This window comes from Chrysemys picta, chromosome 10, assembly GCF_011386835.1.
Source record: "Chrysemys picta bellii isolate R12L10 chromosome 10, ASM1138683v2, whole genome shotgun sequence".
Taxonomy (NCBI): domain Eukaryota; kingdom Metazoa; phylum Chordata; order Testudines; family Emydidae; genus Chrysemys; species Chrysemys picta.
In genome coordinates, this window is record NC_088800.1 from 80,705,543 (window position 1) to 80,722,029 (window position 16,487).

Genomic DNA, 16,487 nt, shown 5'->3' on the forward strand with positions numbered 1-16,487 from the left:
AACCCCAGGCCCCTTTGTGGGGACTCGAACTGGAAGCATGACGCCTCAGTGTGTCGCTTTCAGGGCATTCTGGGAAATTACGTCTGGCTGTGCGGGGGCTGCGGCCCAGAAGCTCCCTGCACGTGGGAGCAGGGGGGAAGGAAGGGAATGGTGCTGACTGAGGAAACATTACCCAGCATAAACCCAGCTCCCAGAGCTGCCTGCTTTTGAGGGGGAAAAATGCAGCCAGAATAACATCATTTTGGGTTACGTTTCATCACCATGGCAACCGCTTGGAAACTGTACAGCATCTGCGCTCCTGAGCACCAAATAAGGCAAGTGGCTCTGGAGAGGATGCACCCTGCCCTCGTGGAGGCGGTGAAGAAGCCCCAGCTCCCTGGAGGACTGAGCCAGGCTGCCCAGGTGTCCCCAAGGATGGGGTGTGTGGGGGCCCAGTGGGGTGCAATCCCTGTGTCTCGCTGCCTTAGGCACAAGCTCAGGGGCTTAGTGTGGGAATAGAGAACGCCACCATCACCCACAGTAAAATGCCAGAGCACAGACCCCCCTGCCCGGATGCCAGCACTGGGTGTGTAGCCCAGGCCAGCTCCCCCGAAGGAGCCAGGTTCGTACTTCAGCTGCCGCTGTACAGAGAGCTCACGGTGGATGAGCTCATGTTTTCTATTTATTTCTCTGCTTCAGCTCCCTGGCCCTTGGCTGCTCTCTGAGGTCTTCCCCCAGGCCTCCGTGGAATCCCAATTCTGTCACAGTTGTCCTCTATTAGCTGGTCTCTTCCTCTCCTCTTACGTTTCATGGAGGAAGGCTGTGTCATGCCTCTTCAGCACTCCACTTATCCCTTTGCAGGAGCTCTCAGTGCCCTGAGAATGATCCTCTTGTCTCTCTAACTCTGCTCCATCAGAGCTGGTGGTTAATGCTTCCCTCTGCTTCTCCCCCACCCCCCTCGCTGCTCTCCACAACAGCCTTTCTCTCTTGAAGGCATTGAGGTATTGAGCTTGTGTATTTCTGTCCACTCTTATGCCACGTCTAGTGTGTGAAGGTCACTGCCCAGAAAACACTGCCGCATGCCACTCAGGGGGACGGGCTAGGAGGATGGCACAGAGGTTAATACCCATAATTCAACAGCATCGCTCGTACTCCATTCAGGCCAGGCCCCAGCAGTAAGATCTCTTGGGGCACTTTGCTCTTAGATCCCCTAAATAAGGGCTTCATCCTGCGTGGTGCTGAGTACCTCCCCATCACAAAGAATGGGAGTCCAGGGCACAGTCCAGATTGGCCCTTGCAGGGTTTAAGAGAAATAAATAGACACAGCGGGACCAATTAATAAACCTCTCCCGCCCTTCATCTTGCAAATCTCTCCACGTTCCTTAAGCAGCCCTGGTGCTGCCCCCGCCCTTGTCTCTGCTTGAGTTGAGCACAGGGGCGGTCTTGGGTTTCCACTCCATGGCGTGTCTTAACTGGAAGGTAGCATTATAACAAAAGACCAGCACCCATGGGGCTGAGGCTAGCAACTGATCAAACAAGAATCTTCTCCTTCCTCACCCCAAACCTTGAACCAAACCTTTAGGAAGGAGCATGGAATCTATTTTTATGGTGTAACTTCCACTTTCCAGAGAGCCCTTTGCCTTGCTGGGTCCTAGACCGAAGCAGCTGCCACCCCGGACCTTAGACTTCCAGCTCCTGCTCTTTGAGGCTGGAGGCTCAGCTGGGTTGGACAGCTCAGAGGAGCATCTGAATTCCTGAGCGCTTCTTTGCAGTCAGCATCTGCGTCGGCACTATCCTAGAGTTGAGTGCACTTGGCCTAGGCCTGCGTCTGTCCCAAACCTTTGAGGCATGTCTGTAAGAATTCAATTACTGTTTGAGACTGTCCCATACCTCTGTCTGCTCCTTAAATGTACTGTCTGGCTAACAGAGGGACAGTGCTCAGCTTGAAGGCCAGATGTGGCTAGTACTCAATGTAGGAAATGTAGGAATGTAGGAAAGTGGATCAGATGAGTGCCCTCTAGTCCAGTGTGTCTAACAGTGGCCAGCTTCAGAGGGAAGGTGTAAAAACCCCGCATAGCAGCACGAGAACAATGTTGCTTAACTGCAGGCTCCTACCATGGGCAAACTCAGACCACGTGTGGCTTCTCTGAACCTTTCCCTGAGGGGATGAGCACAGGGCCTGTATTTGGGTTGGGGCTCCTCTTAACATTTTTATTCTAAAAAATGTATGGAAATGGGCTCAGGCCGGCTGCCTGCATGGTCTCTTTGAACTGGAACATTTGTGGTCCCTGTGTCGTGGATCCACAGGACTGGTGCTATGACCCCAGCTTTGGAACAGTCTCTGGGACGACCCCTTCAGTGAGCCAGACCCCCTAGGGGTCTCAAGCTTCCTCCAGGGCAAGCCACATGGCTTCACCGTCTCCGAAGGCCAGGCCTCTGGTCCTTCAGCCCTTCTGCTTCACACCGTGAGCTCTGTTCCTCAATTCCAACTGAGGCAGACCCCTGAGGGAGACTTGTACTATCTTAGGAGCAATGCACCTCCGCTGTCAGCATCTACAGTAGCACTCAGCCGGCGTTGTCAGACAGTTTATTAGTCACCTGGAACACAGCATAGGAAGACCTTGGTTAGCACAGAGAAAAGAAGGTTACAGCATAGTCCATCCTGGTCAGCATGCAGCCCAAAGCCTCGTCCCTCTGACCTCCCTTTGCCTCAGTCCAGGTGTGTCCCCAGCCGACTGCTTCCTGCAGCCAACTTAACTTCCACCTCATACCCCTCCCCCCTGTTGTTCCCTAGCTGGGGAGATGTGGGAGCGGGGCTGTGGAGAGGCAGGGAAGTCCATATCTCTTGTGAGTTGTTGGTTGTTAGGTGTCCGTGTCCAGGCAATTGGATTTGCCATTGTCTTTTCAAGAGCTCCATTAATATGGGGCCCAAGCCCCAGACAGCTAGGTATCATTCACACCTGTGCTTTAGGCTGGCCAGAGAGCAAACAGACCTCCCCTCCCCCCAAATTAGGTAACTCTGCAGCACATAGGGGAAACCGAGGCACACGTAGGCTTCATACAAATATTACAAAAGATTCCCACTTAGTCACATCCTGTATAGTGTTCTACTCTACAAAAGAGCAAACCAGTTGCTGTGCAGCAGATGCTTAAAGCTGGGTCACTGGGTGATGCAGGCGAAACCTCAAAGCCAGGAAGCTGAATGAGGAAACTGGGAGCTTTCCATCATAATCAAGAGCTGGAATGGAAGGCAGGAAACTCCATGTGTATCTGTTGCTACAGAGATTTCGTTTGCCAGAACAGCTCCGGCAGGATAGCATTAAGCACCAGCCAGAGCGGGACTTTTTATCTTTACCTTCACGCATTCCTCACTAACTCTACCCGCTTCCCCATCTGCTTTCCTCCTTGTGTCAAATGGAAAGCAGCCACAACTTCCCATTCTCTTTCTCCTTCTCCCCAAAGCAGCCTGGAAATGATCTGATCCCAGCCTCACGCTCTGGCCACGCAGCACCGGAGCGGTTAGAGTGGTTCAGGCCACCGCGCCAGAAGCCTGTCACCACAAACTCGGTGCGGCTTGTCAAAGGGGGTGGAGAGATCGTTACCAGAAAAGAAATCCCTTTGAAGGGGCTTCTATTGAACTTGGCTGCCTGTCAGGCCTCTCTCCTTCTGCAGGAAAAGAGCCTTTTGAAAATAAAAAATACCCCTAATCCAGCAGCAAATATTGTCTGCAGCAGCACTGGCCGCTCTGGTCACTTTCGTGATCTGTTTTCCTTTTACCTGCAAACACTTCTAGGTGGCTGGAAAACGTCATTGATTTTTAAGCCGGAAGGGACCACTTCCATGGAAAACTGTCTTCTGTTTTCAGCTCTTGTTCTCATGGCTTCATCTCATTGTAAAAATCTGAAAATTGTTGTTATCTCCGCTCTTCCCCAGACAGAAACCATATCAAGGCAGGGGTCAGTGGATGGCGCTGTTAAATGTAGTGTTTTTTCTTTGCATATGAGCATCTTTTTAATCTCAGAAGGAAATGCAGGCAGGTGGCTAGTTTTCTGATGTTTTTCCGAGGGGGGGCGTGACAAGCAGCAAGGGACCTTGCTCTCTGCCTTAATCTCTCTAACTGGAGTTAGTTCTTTGGTGCAGAATTGCTCTCTGGAAACGAGGATATTGGTATTTGGGCGGAGATCCCTGAAAGAAGGGATTGGGCTCCGTGCAATTTGTCGCCACCACTGTTCCAGGACTTCTGTTTGTGTGCTGCACTGATTTCAGCTCCCACTGAAAGCTGGTCTCCAAGGCCCAGGCTTCTGCTACAACTCGGTAAAGGGGTGACAATATAATACAAAATTTGAACAGCTAAAGAAACGGAAAGAAGTAGTCTTGCCTACTTGCCTAGGCAGTGCTGCTTTGCTCAACTGTGTCCTTCTCAATCTTTCTCTCTCTGGATATATGTGCGTACGTATTCATTAATACATATAGATGGAGTAAAGTTTCAAAGGAGATTAGTAACTTTGAGTGCCCAGTTGGAGACATCTTAAAGGACCTTCAGAAGATGGGTTGAGTTTTCACTCTCTGAAAATAACCCATTAAAATATCTCAGGTGTCTAAAAATTGAGGCAATTCCTAATCGTCCTCGAAAATGTAGGCATATGCGTGTATTGGTGTATTTATAATATATTCATGTGAGAGCAGGAGACCAGATTCTTTTCTATATATAAAATCACCAGAGCATCTAAGGGCCTGAGCCTACAAACACTTATTTCTTCTTCATAACACACACAGTCCTGGTGACTGCAGTGGGATAACTCTCAGCAGCAAGCACTGTGCTTGGGTAGCCAGTAAGTTTATAGGTTTACAGGCCTGTTGTGCCTAATACAGTAGTTAAGGTTCACCTTGATTTGCCCATCGTGTCTCAAGTGGTTGAGAGACATTGGGAAGGGCTGTCACAATTTCCTTAAATATTTATTTCTGGCTGTGGTTAATTGATCACTGGTTTGTTCTGACAAGTACCCAGTGGCTTTAAGAAAAATTCTAAAAAATTCCCTAATTAATAGAACTGAACTTTACGCCAGTTGTGAAAGTCCCCATCCTGTCTCATGCGTTAACCTGCTAAACTGTCCTTCCTCCATCACAAACTAAGTCAGTGGATTGGGCTTCTTGTTGCAAGGATACTGAGTAAAATGGCAGCTGTCGCTGATTTATGTTAGGGCCAGTCGTACTTAGAGATGCATTTAAAATAACTAGTATTTCCTTAATTGCATTTTAAATTGTGTTAAATAGCTCTTCTGTTTTTAAAGTAAATCTCCATTTAGGCATCTCAGGTGTTAAAGCATTGCATTTTTTCTTTATTTGTGGCTCGTTGCAAACCAGACCAGACAAACGATGACTGCAGCTGTTGGACAGTAGGGAATGAATTTCTAGTTTTAATTCTTTTTTGAAGCCATTGCACAAAAAATGTTTTCTGATGTGAGCAAATTCAGTTTATTGGCTGGCAGAGGAGAGAGGCCTAGGGGGGTCATGGGACGTATGTTAAGGGCAGCCGGGTTTAAGAGGGAGACTGAGGGAAATAAGTGTATGTACGTGTACACAGAGGGAAGGGGATTTGGTTGTGTGTACACACACAGGGAAAGAGATTTGGTTTATTTGCGTCATGGAGCATCACCTGTCAGGTGTGCTCTGTAGAGGTTGCACTGTTGGTGCCACACCTGGGGGTGTGTAAGGCAGTGAGAAGACTCCCATTGCATGAGCATGAAATCTAGCAGCTGAACTGATTTACTGTCTGTTTCTTGGCTGGAGGTAGAAGGCTAGGGTAGAGAACGTGGGGGATATCAGATTGATAGATATAGGTGGGCAGAAGGCCTTGAAGTCAAAAACAAAATGGAAGATCTCTTGGCTCTATGTAGGATTGCTGTGACGGGGGCTTGTCAATCCAGCAGTCAAAGCCACACACCTACTATGCTGCAGCGACAGCATGCAGGTGAGGAGAAGGGCTCAGATGTTCCCCGCTGCTGACAGTCGGAAGCCCTTCCGGATACTGACTTAACCCATATGGCACCTGCCGGGGGTTCTGTGGCTTGTTGGTAGAAATGGACAGCACCTTGCAAAAGTGAAGGTGAGGAGCTGCTGTTTAAAAATGGGTGTAAACCAGAGGAAAAAGGCATGTGACATTTCCGCCTGTAGCCCCGTCTCTGGGCTCCCAGGCAGTAATGCTGTGAAGCCGCTAATCTCTCTCTCAGCAGGAAGTGCAGCTTGGGGCTGGTACCTGGGCAGGAAATAGCTGGAAAACCAGGCTAGAGGGGGGGACTTGCATTATCTGAAAAATAACCCCTGTTCTAACTGTATACTCGTGGGGGGGGGGTGCAACTCAGGTGTTCCTCTAACCCCTCCCCTCCCTTAAAGTATAATCTGCTTTCTAGTCACATAAAGCCCTTCTTTGTCTAAACCAGCGGAGGAGCCCTGGGAGGTAGGCTGTGCTCATTGTTTCTAGCCAGGAGAATTTGTCAGGTAATTGTTGTCTTCTTGCAAATGGAACCTTGTTGAAATGTGACTCGATGGGCTCCAGAAGTCCTGTCTCTAAGAAGGTCTTCTGGGCAGGAGTTCAACACACACGGAGCCTTTGGCTCAAGGACATCCTCCACATCCCCTGTTGATGGACCGGGCGAGGGCAGCTTCGCCAATGGGTGGGCACGTTTGTCAGCCGAGAGCTCTCACTCTTGGCCGTGCTTCCGAAGATCCAGGGCCTGGCTGGGCTTCAAAGCTTCCCCTCTTGGCGAGGTTCGCTGCTCTCTCGGGTGCTGACAGTTTGTGAAACGTTGCTTTGAGGGGAAAGTCACGCTCCAGGCCGAAGAATGCAGAGCCCGGTGCGGCCTTCCACTTGAAGTGGTGTCCAGGGCCAGCTGTTCCTTGCCATCCTGATGGAAATGATTCGCAGCTGAAGTTGATCTTTCCAGTCCTCAGAAGATATGAGAGAGAGGGGAGGGGGTGGAGGTGTACCTTTCGTGGATGTGAGGATGCTTCAGAGTAAACGTTTGTGGAGGGGTCAAAGCAGGTAGCCCATATGTTAAATGTCACAGAATACAATAAAAATCCATCAAGGGTTTTTAGAATGCATGTTCAATGCCCTGGTTGGCCAAAATATCCCATCTCCCACCGTCTGCCCCAGGGGTGGTTGCATTGCTGGATTTCTGTGTGTAGTTGTGATCCTTGGGGAAGAAAGTGTTATAATAATAATCTCGTAAGATCCTCCACCAACGAGACATCTTAGACATATACTGCCGTGTAAGTGTTTATAACTCCTATTGGTCTGTACTGAGGTGGTTCTGTGGCAAGTGATAGTACCGGCCTTTCACAAGCATTCTTGTCCTTGGTTGGGTCAAAATGAAGTGAGTTTGCTAGGTCTCAGTAGCCCCTCAAGGAAGCTGATCCCCATAGATTAGAATCTATTTCAACGGGATCTTTCTCTATCTCAAATGTGTGTACTGTGCTCATTGGTCTGGTGACAGCATGCCTCAGACGCACCAGACCTACAGCACGCCTACTTGGGAAAGGGCCAGCAGCAGGCATCACAGTCAGGGCTGGCGTTGATTGGCTGAGCTGTAAGGCGTGGTTAATCCATGGTTTCGTGAGCGGGAACTTTACACAAGTGAATAGTTAAAAGCGCTGGTATTGTGCTGCGTCCTGTCTGCCGAACTGGGAGGGGCAGTTCCTACTGGAAAACAAAGCACAGCAAAGCAAAGAGGCCCCTACCATGTATATCTGCTGCTTCTCAGGGTCAGTAGGTTTCCTTCATTTGTGAGCTTACGTTTGCTCTGGTTTCTTTCTCCAGCTGGACAGAGAGGGAGATGTGGGCCATTTTTGGATCCCTCCCTCAGGAGAGCATATTAAAGACGTTTCCTTTTTCTTTGTAAGAGCGGTGCTTAACCGCCTTGCTTAAGGAAGTCTTGAATTAGCCTGTCCCACTTGGGAGAAACGCTTAGACCTGCCAGCATTTGAAATGTATAAATCAGATCATTCAGGGAAGGGAAATACACACACCCCTTTGTAAGGGCGTCGAAATGCCATGTGGCCTAAGAGCTTGGGGTAAAGTGGTCCATGTATCTCCAGATAAGGACCTACCTGCTATGGTAAGTCGGGATGACTGGCGCTAGGACTTAGAGAATGTGCAGTGATACCCAGTGTCTTTTTCCTGTTCTCTTTAGGAACCTGGCCCCGCTAAGATGGCTGTGACCAGTAGCAACATTCCTAATGCAGAGAAGGTCCCCACTACCAAGTCCACCCTCTGGCAAGAAGAAATGAGGGGCAAAGATCAACCAGATGGGAACAGTAGCATCAGCCCAGCCCAGAGCCCCATGCAGAGCCAGGCCATGCCTGCCAGCTCCTTGAAGGAACCTGTGTTGGAAAGCAAAGAAGGTAAGGACCAGAGGGACGCTGGCACTGGTTCCTGTTCTCCTCTATCCTGGCAGCATTCGATACTTGATTGGCGGGGAGCTTTCTTTTTCACCCTGAGGTTGTGCTGTGTAGTGACTGGAGCAGGGCCTGGAAGATGAGACTCTTACGGCTTGATGCTCAGAAACTGCTGAGCACCTGCAACTTCAGGAAGTCCATGGGAGCAGTGAGCAATGTCACTTCCTGGCTCTGCCACTGCCCCAATAGGTTATGTTGATCAAATCCCCCCGAACACTTCTGTGCGTCAACTTACCCCTCTGAAAGGTGGATCTAATACCTTACCTACCTCACAGGGATGTTGTGAAGCCTCCTGTGTGTAAAGTGCTTTGATATCCTCTGATGGAAGGTGCTTTCAAAGTGCAAAATGCTATTATTAATGGCTGATTAACCCCAAGTTGTTACTAGGGTTGGAAGGTTTTCCTGCAGCAGTTTGGTTTGATTACGTAGCTGTCTTGACTGGAGTAGTGTGGCTTTCTTAATGGGACCTAGTCAAAAAGTTTGGTCTAAACTTGCTTTTATTTAAAAACATGAATAGAAATGGTTTCTTGTCTGTGTAGTATTATTATTATTATTTACTATTTTAAACAAATGTAACGGTTCCCCTACTGGTTTGGAAACCCAACTACCTGTTAGTACCCAAGATCCCACAACTGCCATAGAGAAACAGAAGGAAACTGCCCTGTTGATGAAGGTGATATTATTTACATTGAGGCGGTGCCTGGGTAGGCACTGTCATGGACTAGGGCTGATTTCATTGTCCTGAACTGAGTGAAGTGCAAATTAAGAAGAAACTGACATTAGTTTTCTTTTCACCACTGGATTCCCCTCCTATCCTGTTCTCCCTCCTCCTCCCCCCCCTCCCACTTTCAATATTTTAATCCGGTGAGAATGGCTCAGCCCAGTGTCAGTCTACAAAGATCTGAACACTTACACTTGCGGCATTCCATAGGATGGTACCCGGGGGGGGAGGGAGGAGAGGGGAATAACTGTGAATAATGGGATGAAATTAAGAAAGGGGAAAATTTGGATAAAGTACTGGAAGGCAGAGGCAAGGAGCAGAACGGGATGACTTCACAGGTCTTTTCCACCTCTAACGGGTGCGATTCCAAGGCAAGGAAATTTCCTTTGGAATAAATGAGCTTTTGAATATTGATCGTCCCCCTTTATACTAGCCACTGAGTGATTCCCAAACTTTTCACAAAGGCAACCCACCAACTGCATTTTGTCTTAATCTTTGCAACCCACCCGGGGTCCTGATGCATGGGGAGCAAGGAGACAAAATCAGAGGCTAGCTTCCTTTGCTGCCGGCTCCGCCTCGCCCCACGAATGGGGCACCGACCACCCACAGCAACCCTCTCAGCCCAGTTCCATGGGACAGGAGCACTCGCTGCAGGATGAGTGTGGGGTGGGCTCGCTATCCAACACCCCCCCCCCCCCCCCCCAATGGTCTCCCCTCTGGACTGGGCCCGTGACCTATCCCAGCTTTCCGGTTGGTTGCAGCCTACCCTTTGGGAAATAGTGCCCTAATGGATACAGAGAGACACCTGCCTACAGTTGGTCCTGTTTTATTGCCAAGCACTGAGGCACTGTTTCCTCCTCCCAACCCTATATCAGGGCAGCTGTTTACATTTTGTCTCCTCTGATTAGTCCCTGGAAGCCTCCGGAATCTGCTGTATTGTTCTAAATGAAACAATAGAGGCCCGGGCTTTCTTCCTGCTTTGTGTTCCCCTTGGATAAATTGGGGGCGGCGGGGAAAGCTGAGTTTGTTGTATGTTCTGAGCGGCTAGCTAAAACGATTGCTTTCCTCCTTGCTCTCTTGGGATTAGCTAATGGAAGAAGACTGCTCCCTTTGCGTCTCTCTGATTTAGCTGGTGTCAGCAAAGCCCTGGTTTTGATGAATCAATAGGCTTTTGCCCTTGACACCTTGGGATGTGGCCATGGGCAGGAGGGTGTGTGTGTGTGTGTGTGTGTGTGTGTGTGTGTGTGTGTGTGTGTTGTACCTCCACAGATGCTGCTTTTCGGTCACTTGTTTTTTGGCTGGAGAAAACAAAATAACTTACCATCCAGCTTATGATCTTCAGAATGGATGGGAAAGTTGCTGCTGGATGTAGACCTCTCTGCTGCCTCCCCTTCTTCCCTGCATGCGTGCGTGTATACATTCACATGTACCTACCTACCAACCAATCAACCAGCAGGTCAAGTCTGCCTGGAACAGAACGATTTTCTCCACATTCCAAACTTACATATGGAGAATCTTCTAGAGGCCAACAATTCAGGAAGTGCAGTGGTGATTAGATGCAGGTTATTTTGGCCCTTGAAAACAAATGCTCGTGCACAATTTTGTGGTGGTGTGAATGCAAAACGGGAATTGTTCCTTGTGCCCTCGGTAGCAAGAGCAGTGTGAAGGGATTCCCCTTTCCTTAATGCCTTTGTCTGTGCTGGCATGGAGGCTGGTGGTCACTAACTCACTCTGGCAAAAGAATGCATACAGCTGTTTTTCATCTTGCAATGAGGCCTCAATGCTCTCCTAGCTCCCCATTTTTTCTGTGGAGGAAGAAATAGAGCTGCCGATGGAGCCATGCTTCCTCCAGCTATTAACACACCTTCCACTCTCTTGTTCCCCTCTCCTGACCTTTTTTTCTTTTTTTTTTTTAAATGAAGATATACCTATCTCATAGAACTGGAAGGGACCCCGAAAGGTCATTGAGTCCAGCCCCCTGCCTTCACTAGCGGGACCAAGTACTGATTTTGCCCCAGATCCCTAAGTGGCCCCCTCAAGGATTGAACTCACAACCTTGGGTTTAGCAGGCCAATGCTCAAACCACTGAGCACTCGCTTGCTCTCTCTCTCTCTCGCTCTCTCTCTTTTTTTTTTTTTTTTAAACTGGAATCAGACACCATCAAAGTTGATTTTACTTGTGATTAGGCAATGCATTGGTGTTTGCTGGCTGAACCGCTGAGCTTCCTTCTAATATATGCAGTTACAACTTGTTGAGAAGAAGCCTCCTCTTTGTGTCTTAACAAAGCACCCGCTCTTCCCTGTTGTGTCCCTCCTCCCTGACTCTGTGGAGACGGAGTGGGTCAGATCATTGCGTGCTTGGACTCAAAGAAATAAGGGGAGACTTTATTGGCCCTTCTGCAGTATGGCTGCTCCTGACCAGATGTGAGAAGCTGGCTGGGCACCTGATGGTATTCTGCTATCTACATTCCCACCTGTTATGGAAGCCCCTGTTGTCATTGTCCAGTTTTTCCCTCTGTAAATAAGTCTCAAGCACCCATCCCACCCTATGTCTATTGGAGCTTTGCATGTGGCACCTATAGCAGGCTGCTCAGTAATCCAAGTGTGAAATGCTAATGATTGGTGGGTCCTAGTCCACCTCCTAGCAGGTCAGTCTCCACATCACAAGAAACCTGTTCTTATCATCACCCTTTCTGGTAGTTCTGGGCACAAAAGCCAAAGATGCAATGGATCCTGAAACTGAACTTCCGGTTTCCCTCCAGAGGTGGGTCTTCCAGGTCAGGTTTGGGTTTGGGTCCATAGGCACTGTAATGCTGGAAATCGTATGCAGATGTTTCCCTTTCTGTGGAGGCAAGGCAGTTTGTGTTAAAATCCCCTTTTATACAAATGGAGGGAAGGCGAAATCAAGTTTGGAACCAAGCGTAGTAACCTCCACCCAACTCCTTCCCCTTGTTTTCTGTTCCGTTTCTTAGATGAGAGCTCCATGAATGGCGACCGGATAGACTGTGGGCGGAAGGCGCGTGTTGAGAGCGGTTACTTTTCCTTGGAGAAGACCAAGCAAGACTCCAAGTTGGAAGAGCAGCACTTGCCACCTCCACCGTCCCCTCCCAGCCCCAGCACCCCGAACAACAGGTACAGTTACCCCAAATCACCCTCCCAGGAGCACAGCCACCCCTTTCCTTCCCCAGGTACCAGCTCAAACAACCGAATGGTTTCCAGCTTCTCACTGAACTCCCTGGATTCAAAGAGTACTTACCCCACGTACAAGGACTCCAGCAGCAGAGACGGGGGAAGGGGAGCAGAAAGAACGGACCGCTCCCTTTCCTTCAAAGCCAGTCGGCAGTACGCCACCCTGGCCGATGTTCCCAAGGCCATTAGGATCAGTAACCGGGAGGCCTTCCAGGTGGAGAGGAAACGGCTGGAGCAGAGGACCCGGGCCCGCAGCCCTGGAAGGGAAGAGGTGGCCCGGCTCTTTGGCAACGAGAGACGGTAAGGGACCCGTGGCTGTTCTGTTTCTTAACTCTTTTGACTGTGACCACATGGTGGTGGTTGCTGTATTAGTAAAGCAGCGGCTGCTGGGACAGACATGTCCCTTCACAGCCCATTGTAGAGGAAATGCTTTATTTGGACGATTATAGTCCGGAGCCCTCCTCTCTTAAACCAGGTATTTAACTGGTGAGCGTCTCTCCTCCTTTGAATCTATTAAATGGACTGGGAGGGAATCCTGATAGAGCCATGCCACTTTTTATGGATCCGATGGCGCGGGGTCATCCACCCGTAACAGCTCTCTCGTCGCCCATCCCCAGCCAAAGGAATTTGAGTGAACTCCCAGCTGCCCAAAGCCAGTGCAGAGAGATCCCTCAAATTTGTACCCAGGCCATCTTCCTGAGTCTCCATTATTTTCCAGACTCCCCATCACTCTAACTTTATATACAGGTCATTCCTGTAGCCACTGGGAAGTGCTCCTGAAGTGGGCATAGCTAGGACATCCACTCCATATTAACCAGCGAAGGATGTGATCCCCACCAGTGCCAGTGTGTGTGAGCCCAAGTCACCCATGGTTCTCGGCTGATCCTTCTCTTGGGGTAGTAGGCTGGACCTTCCTCCAGTAAGCTGCCATGTGTTGCTCTGTAGTACCTCCCTTCTCCTTCTCCACCCTAGCTCAAGTGCCTGGTGGCAGCTGGCACCATTAATTAGGGTATTTCTATAAACTGTGTTGGGGCCATGTGTGTTATGCAATGGTCTGATGAGCTAAGAGAGATTTCAAAGTGTCACAGTGTTAATCTTGGAGACGGGAGTTGGCTGCCACCGATGCAGAACTGAGCGGGTGGAAAAACAGCTTAGTGGAGAAGGCTTTGCGTCCAGTGCACACGCTCGTTTTTTCTGGGTTTAAGGAGGCCCAGTGGGGAGGGAGGATAGATTTAACTTGCCCTGAAAAAGCCCCATTTATGTGATGACTGCAGAGTAAGCCATGAGACAAGGGCACTGGGCTAGAGGGCTGTTTGTCGGTCTGATTCGCTTGCACTTGGGTTCCTGCGGGCATGTTCGCTCTAGCATGATGTCACCAAGCACTTGTGGTTTGCTTTTCACATCCCCTGGAGGACTGTTTTCACGCTGGCCCACAGTTAATGCAGGCATGAAGCTGCTATTGCACAAGCAACACCGCTTTGCACTCGTGTTTGTTCCACTCATTTAAATTTGCAACTGAACCGTATGTGTGTCTAACCTGTACTCACCCAAGCAGTGTGTAGCTTCGCTGCCTGGCTGCAATCTGGGGTGGAGGACGGGACTCAGAGACCGCAATATCTTGACTTTCTTCTCCCACCTGAGGATAGAGTCCTTTCTGGGTCTGGCAAAAAGGATGCTGTGCTTGCCTCCTGGAGACCCCATCCTGTTACACTGGGTGGAGAAAGAACAGTAATTCTTGGTTTGTGAATTGTAACATATTGGCTCAAGTGTGTGTGTGATCATGTCACCTGCTAGTGGTTGGCTTATAGCAGTGGCTCTCAACCTTTCCAAACTACTGTATCCCTTTTAGAGTCTGATTTCTCTTGTGTACCCCAAGTTTCACTTCATTTAAAAACTACTTGCTTACAAAATCAGACATAAAACACAACTGGGTCACAGCACACTATTACTGCAAAACGTCTTACTTTCTCATTTTACCATATAATTATAAAATAAATTGATTGGAATATAAATACTATACTTACATTTCAGTTTATAGTTTATAGAGCAATATAAACAAGCCAGTGTCTGTATGAAATTTTAGTTTGTACTGACTTCGCTAGTGCTTTTTGTGTAGCCTGTTGTAAAACTAGGCAAATATCTAGATGATTTGCTGTACCCCCTGGAAGACCTCTGCGTACCCCCAGGGGTACACGTACCCCTGGTTGAGAACCACTGGCTTACAGAATATTAAAAGGTCTACTACTACTGCCAGCTTAATAGTTCAGGTACTAGAGGCTTGTGTGTTCTTTTGGCACTGAAACTCCCGAGTCCTAGCCCCAATGTGATGCTGTATAGCTGAAAGCAGTGATAAATACGTGCAACTCCTGGATTCAATAGCTTTTCAGAGTGGTTACTTCTGAGCAGCTAGTAGTGCCAGTTGGGGCACTAGTGTGCAAAGGCGTGTCCAAACTGGGGCATAGGGAGAGGGCATGGAATATCTGATGAGGAAGACAGGCATACAGATAACAGATACCTGGGAGAAGAAGGATCTCAGAGCTTCTGCTAGATATTGTCCTTTTTTATTTCATCCCTGCTGATTTCTGGTTGGTGGGGTGGGTTCCTCCTCCTCCCAGAGGCCACTGCACCCAGCCCCTTTGTTTCCTGGGCTCCTGAGGCTATTATACAGCAGAAGGCGATTAGATTTTATTGCTGTGTCAACATTGGTGAAAACTCTCCTACGTTATGTCTAGTCGACTTACTGCCGTTATTTGAAGTGACTTTGCTCTGCCGAGGGCGTGGGGGCAGATGAATGTCTCTTGTGCTTTTGCTTTTATTTATTTATTTTTTTAAAAAACATGCTTTAATAAACTCCCATCAGCACAGTGGCCGTGACCAGGGTGGGTGTCTTCTGTTTGATTTCTGAGGCTGCTGGAAAAAGATTTAAAATAAACAAGTCTTTTTTGCATTGTCGCTCACCATAATTCAGAGGCTGGTGGGCTAATGTCCTGTCAAGCCAGCCTACATTTTGTCATTACACAGATTGTGACAATAGCTCACTCAGAAGGGCTTTCTGTGATCAACCTTCCCCACACACCCCTCCCAATGTCCCTACAATTGTTTCCCTTTCCTCCCTGCCTGCAGTCAGGGCTGGAAGAGGGGTGGGGGGTAGAATTGTCAGCACCAATGGAGAAAGGATTTGTTTGAGCAGTGATGAGGCAGCAGCTTCCCCTCCTCCCCTCTCCCTTTTATTTAAAGAGACATTCTCCAGTGGTGTAGGCCCCAAATCTTGTGTGTTTAAAAAGTTTTACCGAACCTTCTATAAAGAGAAGCATCTTCATGATTTGTGAGGAGGTGGGGTTTTGAGAGGGGGAGGGGAAGGTGATGGCACACTCTGACAGGGCAGTGTGGGATTGATCTCTTTTCGCCTGTGTGTGAAGTCGGCTATAAATAGAGTGAAACTGACAAGTTTCTTGTTTCACAGTTGGGGGGGGGGGGGGGAGGAGGTACAATAAATATAAACAAACAGCATAAATGGTCATGGATGGGGAGTAGGTGTTTAAAACACTCCAAGCTTTAATGATCTAAGATGATGATAGTGACAGATAATTGTTCCAAAATATTTAACTTGACAGTTTCCTCCCACAAAGATGGCAGATAAGTGCATGTGAGAATTAAAGGAGAGTGTTTCCCAAACTAGTTGTTAGGGTTAGTGATAATCTCTCCCGCTTTTGGGGGACAGAAAGGGAGCTATTCCCTTCTCAACAGCATAGCCCTTCCTGACCATGTGTGGGGCTGGGAACAGGGCCTCCTTCAGTCCTCCTTGGCCAGAAAGGTAGTGCTTGGGAAGTGCGTGGACACTGACAGGATAGAACAGGGGTGGCCAGTCTGAGCCTGAGAAGGAGCCAGAATTTACCAATGTACATTGCCAAAGAGCCACAGTAATACGTCAGCAGCCCCGCATCAGTTCCCCCGCTCCCAGCGCCTCCCGCCCACCTGCAGCCCCGCTGATCAGCCCTTCCCCGTACCTCCTGATCAGCTGTTTCGTGGCGTGCAGGAGGCTCTGGCAGGGAGGGGAAGGAGCGAGGGCATGGCAGGCTCAGGGGAGGGGGCGGGAAGGGGTGGAGTGGGGGCAGGGCCTGTGGCAGAGCCAGGGGTTGAGC

The 16,487-nt window shown here is 49.1% G+C and overlaps 1 protein-coding gene across 10 annotated transcripts in view; it reads left to right on the plus strand.

Moving 5' to 3' along the window:
• MPRIP (myosin phosphatase Rho interacting protein) overlaps positions 1-16,487 on the plus strand; it is a 170,626-nt gene that overhangs the window by 97,250 nt on the left and 56,889 nt on the right. For 6 of the 10 annotated variants that reach the window (XM_042853101.2, XM_042853100.2, XM_042853099.2 and 3 more), the window contains 3 exons: positions 8,172-8,382; positions 12,129-12,288; positions 12,376-12,645. In XM_042853101.2, the coding sequence (XP_042709035.2) occupies positions 8,172-8,382; positions 12,129-12,288; positions 12,376-12,645 (641 nt within the window). Of the gene's footprint in view, positions 1-8,171; positions 8,383-12,128; positions 12,646-16,487 lie in introns of all 10 variants that reach the window. The other 4 variants (XM_008164738.4, XM_042853105.2, XM_008164742.4 and 1 more) reach the window with 2 other exon arrangements.